General features: G+C 43.6%; 1 protein-coding gene across 3 annotated transcripts; it reads right to left on the reverse strand.

Moving 5' to 3' along the window:
* Positions 1-882: 882 nt before the first annotated feature.
* zfand5a (zinc finger, AN1-type domain 5a) lies at positions 883-8,271 on the reverse strand. 3 transcript variants are annotated; one of them, XM_061768596.1, is made up of 6 exons: positions 8,043-8,271; positions 4,329-4,490; positions 3,809-3,911; positions 3,597-3,682; positions 3,011-3,139; positions 883-2,571 (listed from the first exon to the last, which is right to left on the reverse strand). In XM_061768596.1, exons 2-6 carry the CDS (start codon positions 4,486-4,488, stop codon positions 2,423-2,425), a joined length of 627 nt encoding a protein of 208 aa, XP_061624580.1. In that variant the 5' UTR covers positions 4,489-4,490; positions 8,043-8,271; the 3' UTR covers positions 883-2,422. The 3 variants fall into 3 exon arrangements, with proteins under 3 accessions (XP_061624580.1, XP_061624579.1, XP_061624581.1); XM_061768595.1 differs by lacking the exon at positions 8,043-8,271 and adding an exon at positions 4,570-7,982; XM_061768597.1 differs by lacking the exons at positions 3,011-3,139; positions 8,043-8,271 and adding an exon at positions 4,570-7,993.
* Between the last annotated feature and the right edge of the window lie 88 nt (positions 8,272-8,359).

An 8,359-nucleotide genomic window follows, 5' to 3' on the forward strand; every position in this document is an offset into this window, starting at 1 on the left:
TTCTGGGCAGAGCCACCAACATGATGCCCGGGGTCACTATAGGCAACCCCTAAGGACCACATGAGCAGCCTGTAGGCCTGTTCTAAAAATAGCTCAACAGTGATGAGATATTCTCATAGCCTACCAATGTTGAAAAACTGATCATTTAACAATGTAAACACTTCCAGAGATTTATATATAAGGAGTGTTGCATATTGATATCTGTACCTTGTTAAATCATTGTAGATGATAATGATCAATAATATATTATTGAAGGTAATCTTCAAAAAGGTTGCTGACCCCTGTTTTAACACCTTGAGTCCAAGTCGTTTGTTATTTAATAAGTTGTGTAAACGCTCTATTGTCCTCGGCCTGTGTCCAAACAATGTGATCTCTGTCGCTCTGTCACAGGAACACCACACGAGCGCGCCTCAGCTGTCTGAGCAGCTGTTGCAGTGACGCCATCTGTGAACTCTCCCAAAAGGAGTGTGAAAGAACATATTGTTTTTGAGACACACGCACAAGCACGGTTAGGCCTGTCCGTACAGTATGACCTTCATCCAATAAAAGCGCAATACTAATATGTCCTGTGTGACCCAGACAATGCTTGGATGCGGCTTGTCAGTGTTCTTCAGTGTGTGCTGCCAGGTCCCAGTAATGGCATGAGGATGTTCAAGGAACCGGTCTAGCTGAGGTGAAGGAGGGGCCACTCACTTTCTATTGTTTGCATGGCTGTTCCGGGACTACTGTGCTGAGTCGCCCACTTTATGATGTCATCTTGCTCACAGCAGCAGGTTTCTGGCCCAAATGAGAAAAATCAAGCCTCCATATACCCGAATACTATAAATACAATGCATGACACACAAGGTAAATCCAAATCTAAACATACACAAGACAGATTGGTAATGTCTCTCTGTACAGTTTTATTTACATGATACTATTCTGTGGTAATGCTGGATAGCAGGATTATATGCAATACATAAATATCAACAGTTTGTTGTTTTTTTCATTTTTGTACAAATTTGCATATAACTAAGAATCAGACTGGGGGGGAAATCAAACGGATACATCGTTGTCTTAAATGAAAAACACACTAGATTAACAAGTCACGTACATACAATGTGTCAGGCAGCCATGAAAACACACTTTGCAGACACACACTCAAACACGCACACGCACACGCTACATGTAATTGTGGTGGTCTAGTATATTTCATTTTATTTAAATCTAGCTCTGGCATGCTCCTGTAGTTTTCTGTAAACATGTGCTGATAAACCTTGTTTCTCCACAAACACACACAGTGCTCATATGAACGTTTTGTTAGCGCACTTAAAATGAATAAAAACCAAAGACAAAATCATGGGTCACATATCCTAACTGCACATATGCATTGAAGACATGCGCCGACATCAAAACACAATTGATGCGAAAGGGGCGGGGCGGTGGGGGGGGGGGGAGCTAATAAAACAATTGTCTGAGCAAGTACAAATGCCTGCAACCCAACCAGACTGAGACTGAGGCCATTTTACTGGAAACTCTCCTGTAGAGGAAGAGAAACTCATGCATAAATCCCATTCATTCAACTTTGTAGCCAATATTGAGCTGTGAGGCCTCCATCCTTCCAGCCTGTCACTCACGCGCGAGCTCGTTTTCCAAGAATGCCAACAGCTAGGGCTGAAATTTAGTGAAACGTGGAGTCTATTTGTCCCTGTCCTGCACTATACCTCCAGAATTAAACGAGAATGAGCCTCATCACAATCAAACCAATCAGTCAACATAAGAATGCTGATCAGAGGGGTCACTGAGGCGGATGAGCGGTGACATGCTGCTCTGCTGGGGTCACAGTGGATGAGCACAAAGAGAAAGAAGGGGAGAAAAAAAGAGAAAAAGAAGACAACGAGGAGACCAGAGCAGCTGTGAGGTAGGTAAAGCCGGGAAAGACAGAGACAAAGTAACAGAACCCCTTGTGCAACATTTTGGGGGACAGTTGTACGCTCATGCAGCGTGGTCTCAATTCTTGACTTGGACTTGGTTTCTGACGCATGACAGGGTCTGAGCAAGAATGGCGGTCTACAGTTTGGCACTGTATGCCTGGTTACGGTGAGAGGAGTGCAGCTTGTCTCAGACATTTACTCTGGGCTGCTCTTTATAAGACAATATGTATTCTTAGGAAGAAAAATCACACCACAGAAAATAAGATAAAACTAACAAATGGATTAATCAAAAGGGAAGCAAGGTGATCATTCATGCATCTCCTTCAGACATGATTTTTTTTTTCCCCCCAAATGTCTTCTTGAGGTTTTAATTTTTGTAAATCAAGTCCTTTCCATCCTCACTTGGCCACAAATGCCAGTGCTCAATTCCAAAGGTTAAACACTGCAGTCTTTTTTCAAAAAAAGTGTCATCTTCATCACTGCCACTTGCATCGTTTGCCTCGCGAGATCTATATTCTCTGGATCTTGTCAGCCACCACCACGGGGTTCTCCTTACGGATCTTGGCGGCCGCCTCGGCCTTGTAGTCGTAGGGGCAGTTGTGCTTGTCAGAGTACCGGTGGATACCGCAGAAGAGGTTTCCGCAGCGACAGTCAAATCCTGGAAACACACAAGTTTTGAACCGTTTAGAACACAGGTGTCAAACTGGTGGCCCGGGGGCCAGATCCGGCCCGCCACATCATATTATGTGGCCCGCGAAAGCAAATCAAAATTGTTAATTGTGTTCTGGTGTAATAACCGAGATATTTGCAAGCATTTTTTTTGTTACCAATCCCCCTTTGAAAAGATATGTAACAGTTGAAAAACATGTTCTTATAGGCTTCTGATTTCAAAACTGGTTATTCATCAATGTGTTGTGTATACTGTATGTAATTATATGAGGGAATCTTTCGTTTATATGGGTTCACAGTCGTAGCGGCCCTCCGGGGGAAGTCATAACTACGATGTGGCCCGTGACAAAGATGAGTTTGAAACCCCTGGTTTAGATCATCAACAACAAAATGACCGTTTTGAACAACTCCCCCACGCCCCCATGTACCTGTAAGGCCCACCCGCTTGCGGCACATAAAGCATCGGTTCTTCTTTGGCTTGGACGAGTCATCCTTGCTATCGTCACTGCTGGAAGAAGCTAAAGGAGTTGGGCTAGAGGCAGCTGGCTGGTTTACAACTGCAGAATCAAGAGAAAATAATATTATAAAAGGGACTCCTTTTCTAATCTAGTTGCGTTTCATTTGCAAATGTAGCAGAATTAAGAAGCTTTCTTTGAAGTACTGTAAATGACCATGAAAAAAAAAATACGTATGTATATGTATCCTTTAACTACACCGTTTTCCTTAGCAGCACTCCATGTTACTTTAGACAGTAATTAAAGTAGACTGTCTTGAAATTACCCCTTTCTGCCCTGCTTAGTGGGCTTCTGGTAGCCAGCAGTTAATCCAAAAATGTCTCTTGGTGTAGAGGTATTTTTGAACAGGTTTATTTTTAGACAGCCTTGCTTTCTTGGATGCAGAAAGAAAACCCTGTGGTCGAGTCGATGGAATGCAACGTGGCCTAACAGAAGCCTGCGCGTGAGCTGTCACCTGCATGTGCATCAAATTTCTGCTCAAATACGTGTGTGTGTTTACCAGGTTCGAGGGATTCAGGCTTGTCCTCTCTCGAGATGCTCATTTCTGTCATTTGTTGAGTCACAGGAAGAGACCCTTGAATAGTTCTGTAGGTGTGAAAAGGAAGATAACATGAGGCAAAAGCAGGAGAGCAGCAAGCAGTCAGACAGGTAGGTGTGTCTTTAGTTGCCAATTCATAGAAACAGTGTTGGCCATTTGCATTTGGTACTAACCTAGACATGTCTGGCGAAGAGGCAGGGGAGGGATCAACCTTTGCTAGACTGGCTTCTAGTCTCTGGATTGCGGAGGCCTCTGAGGTAGGACTAGATGTTGAGCCTGTATGAGCACAAAGTTACCTCCATTAGACAACAACATGAGTTGAAATCATCACAAAGTAACATATGCAATATGTATCTCTGGGTAGTGCCTTTCTCCACTCAAAAATAGAGGTAATCTTGTGTCAAGACTGTTACAGTTACTCCCCTGGTTGACCTTACAAGTGACCGTAACCTTCAATACAGCCACTAAGGAAAACAGCTGTCTTTCATTACGCTAAGTGGAAAAACAGAGAGGGAGGGCAGAAGGTGCTGGGAATATACACTAGCGGAAGGAGTGTCGTGAACAAATTTCAAAACAATGTCCCTCTCTCCTTTACTGACCTAAACTTCAACAATAAGAGCACACGGGATGTGTTGCTTGGCACGTTGGCAAACTGGAGTCCACCTTTTGTGATTCTGTTGAGACCGGACTTACCCATAGGGCTGAGGGGGCTCATCCGGTCGCTGCTCTGCTGCCGTGTCAGATGCTCCTTGTAGCATACAGAACACATACCATTGGTTCTCGGGTTGCCATAGAAACCACAGCCTGTGGCACATAACATGGGCACCGGGCTCTGGTTCGTCTCTTGGGCCATTGCTGAAAAGATGAGAAATAAAGGGTGAGAATGACCATTTAAAACCCACACACTAGGTAACTGTGTTCAGCAAATCACCACCTGACAGAAAATGGAGCATTGTTCAACCTTGAGCGCAATTGCTGCCAGCAGTTGGCACGGCTCTTCCAGGGCTGACACACCATTTGTCATCCGGGAAAACGCACCCTCATGACGTATCACAGTTATGACGGCATACTACTCGTTTCCGTTTTAATAGAACATTGTCTGAACACTGGCTTACTTTCTTACTACACAATACCTTATGACTCATCAACGTTATAATTGTGATAATTACACACCCATATTTAACATACTGAGCCGCCTCAGGGTTAGCAAAAATGAAGGGAAAATAATTATTATGGAAATTCCACCCTCTTCAATTCTCTGCAGTGACATCTTACCAAATAAGGCCTTTCAAAACTTTCCCAGTCACCCCCCCTCCCTTGCATGTTCACACAGAGTAAACACGCACGTTCTCTTGGCAAACCATGTAGTCCGATGACGCTGACGTACAACACCAGAGTGATGAAATACAAGCGAAGGTTGTGTAATGGGAAACTGCACAACAGTCCTTGATGAATGAACAAACAGAGGTTGGGGGGGGGGGGCGACAGGAAGGCGTAGATTAAAGGATGTCCTGATCTGACGCTTGATAACTGATGCAGGAAAAAAAAAAAAAACAACCAGCTCACGCTGCAAAAAGAATCAGATTTCTTTCCCAAATAACCTTTCACACTGTTCCATAATACAGCAGCTGCTCGCTTGTCAATATTTTGGTCACCAATAGAGTCGGACAGTTTTATGTTGCAAAGAGGCTGACAGTTGGATCAGGACATCTTAGTCAGCACAGCAAAGGTATCCTGACGCCACCAACAAGTGTTTTAAATCTTAAACCACCCCCACCTCCGCTTCCCCTCGTGCATGCTATGCGCGTCAACAAAGGGTTTCCTCGGAAAAGCCCACAGTGACCTTCTCTGCCTTTGCGTCGCATGTTCATATGCTGACTGGTGAAAATTCTTCACTCCTCGGTTCAGAACTTTAGAGGCTCTTTACACTATGGCCGAATCCACAAAACAAAACAAAATATTACTGTTTTAATCACTAAGTAGTAGCACAGAATTCCATAATTTCCTATGGGATCAATTAAGTATCTAATGTTAAGTCAACATGACTCCACATTTATAAAGCATGCACTTATTACAACAAAGGAACAGGCTTAGCAGTCACATTTGAGCTCTACTTTCACAATCCCACGTTGAGTAGGCTTTACACGATCAGAATTTTTGGGGCCGATCACCGTTCAGCGAATTTAAAAAAATGATAACCCATCACAAGATGGAGGGATGTGTCTATTTAAATGACCTGTTCATTTACTGTATATACTTGTGTACCTAATTGCTCAAAAAAATCTATTTACAATAAATAATGTATCTTTGTTCCTCTTTTTATGCCAGTGAGTTATAGGGACAGACAGAACAAATGAATGGTCTTCTATTAGATGGCAGGAAGTAAATACAGTAATTAATGTATCCACTTGTTGTGACATTTTTGTTTGTTGGTGTGCCGTGAGATTTTTCAATTGTAAAATTGTGCCTAGAATTGTATTCTAATCAGTCAGGTCAAACCAACATTACATGACAGAAATAATGGGTGCTAACTTACTGTAATTAAATTACTTTATTTTTAATTCAATTACTTCACCCACACCGAAACCTAAGAGCATTATTTGACAGAACGGCAGCATGTTTACATCCACCTGTTCGTGCTAGCAGTAGCTTGCTAGGCTACATAACGTTTTGTCGCCTGCTTGCGAGCTGTATCGTATTCAAAGTACAGGAACATACCTCAAGCAAGCCTTAAACGAACGTCCTCTCCTGTCCCGACCACCAACACTTATTGTTCTCCATTTTGTTTTATAATACAGTCGGCGTGGGCCACTCTTGTTGTCATCGCCATGGTAACAAGTGTATCCGGTCGCATTTGAGTTGACAAGATAAAGCCCACTGATCGTAAAAAAATGTCTTGTAGTCTGATCCGGGCATTACGTGTTGTCTGGTCCACACCGCCGACATTTGTATTTTTTTTTAAAAATAACTTTATTGGCCGTCAGATATATTTACCGGTCTACGTCAAAAGACGCGCGACAAGGCTGAAAATAAACTAGCTTTTGGATTCAAATATACTGTACATGATGGGGACGGGGAGTAAATGTCTTTTGCGGAGCCGCTCAATGACGTCATTGATCGGATCGGCAAATTATGACATTAAAGCAGATCAGCATAAAATGCTAATTATCGGCCGATACCGGTAAGTCCGATAAAATCGGCGTAATCTAATGTCGAGCAGACCTGTTAAGACATCAAACATGTCACGATGTAAAAGGTCTAGAGGCATGGAGAGGTGCCCAAAATATTCCTTAAACATAGCTTTAATTCTGATTTCGCAGAATAGAAAGTGTTCTGATAAAGCACATTGGTAAAGAAGATAGTTTCCATGAGCAACAAAAGCATCTCCCAACAAACTCTTTTCACACGACATATGAATTTTGATCAATCTAACTTGTATCTGTGTTTGCTTCCATGTAAATTAAGGCCGGTTTTCAAATCATACCGGCCGGGGTCGGTCTTCCCCTTTCCTTGACTACACAGATTATCTATCAGCAGGAAGCTGAGCTCATATTTCAGGCCCTGCTAAAATGAAAACTACTGAGTCACACTGGACAGAACACAAAAAGAGAGCTGTTATTTTGTTACAACTACACAACTGTTCTATTTCAACAACAACAAAAAAGAACGTAACACAAATCGTGAACACAGGGAGCAAAGATGTTTAGTCCAACAGTTAAGACAGTGTGCTCTCTGTTGTTGCCTTTGTTTCTTCCTTTGTCTCCATTCTCCTTGTTCCCTCTTTGGACCGAACGTTAGCAGCTACTACTATTTCAGCTATCGAATATATCCAACGTCTTTCGAACTCAAAATGTGACACGAAAGCCCACCCTGGTTGGAAGTACTTCCATCTAGCACAATAGCAACGCCGATCAAACCTCGAATTAGCCCGAAAGAAAACACTCATTTAGCCACTTGGGCAAGCTGTTCGCTGCTTTTCCGAAGAACTACGCTGATTTGGCCTCGCTTGTCGAAATGTTCATGTTGTCGACAGGACCGATCTGGTTTCGGCCGCCCCCTCCCCCAGCTCGGGCCAAGCGGCAGAACCACGCAGACCCCCAACGAGCACCAGCCAAATCTCTCTCTCCGCGTCGAACGCACACTGGTCCAAATGGTGCCGGCAAACACGTCCAACCAGTCCAAATTGGAAAACAAACAATACGTAGCTTGGTTTTTCCCCTCGTTTCTCGTCACGCACACATCACCTGACCTTTCAATCCACCGCTAAAGGTCGCTTTGACCTATCACAGCACCTTCTTTCCCCCCCCATGACAAGGAACAACTCACAACAGCTTTGTTACGAGAGGATACAAAAAAAAAAACCCAAAGCGATTCTGAATCCGAGAAGAAGAAGAAAAAAAAAATCACCTGATGAAAGTCGACCACTGTCTCGCGAGGCGACGTGAAAAAAAAAACAACCTGACGTTTATGGCACACACAAAAAAAAGATGGAGGATTTGTCAGTTCCTGGTGCTCGTCCTTCTCTGGTCTTAATGCGGCGTGTTTGTCCGTTTTAAGGCCGCTTCGGATGGGTTACGCTCTCCGTTCGTCGCCCTCCTTCCTGCGCGTTCTTTGTGGCGATCTCTTCTCCAGCTCTTACTGGGTGGATGTTTGTTTCCTTCTTTAGTAAACGGGGTGGCGGCGGCGGTGTCACGGGTGGAACAACGTGTCGCTATTGGCTGGCC

This window comes from Phyllopteryx taeniolatus, chromosome 3 (assembly GCF_024500385.1).
Source record: "Phyllopteryx taeniolatus isolate TA_2022b chromosome 3, UOR_Ptae_1.2, whole genome shotgun sequence".
In the NCBI taxonomy this organism is placed as follows: Eukaryota; Metazoa; Chordata; class Actinopteri; order Syngnathiformes; family Syngnathidae; genus Phyllopteryx; species Phyllopteryx taeniolatus.

Coding starts and splice junctions, on each gene's coding strand:
- zfand5a (XM_061768595.1), bottom strand. Junction 3,912..4,328: donor GAGCCCCCTCAGCCCTATGG/GTAAGTCCGGTC, acceptor GTGCTCATACAG/GCTCAACATCTAGTCCTACC. Junction 3,683..3,808: donor TCTTCGCCAGACATGTCTAG/GTTAGTACCAAA, acceptor TCACACCTACAG/AACTATTCAAGGGTCTCTTC.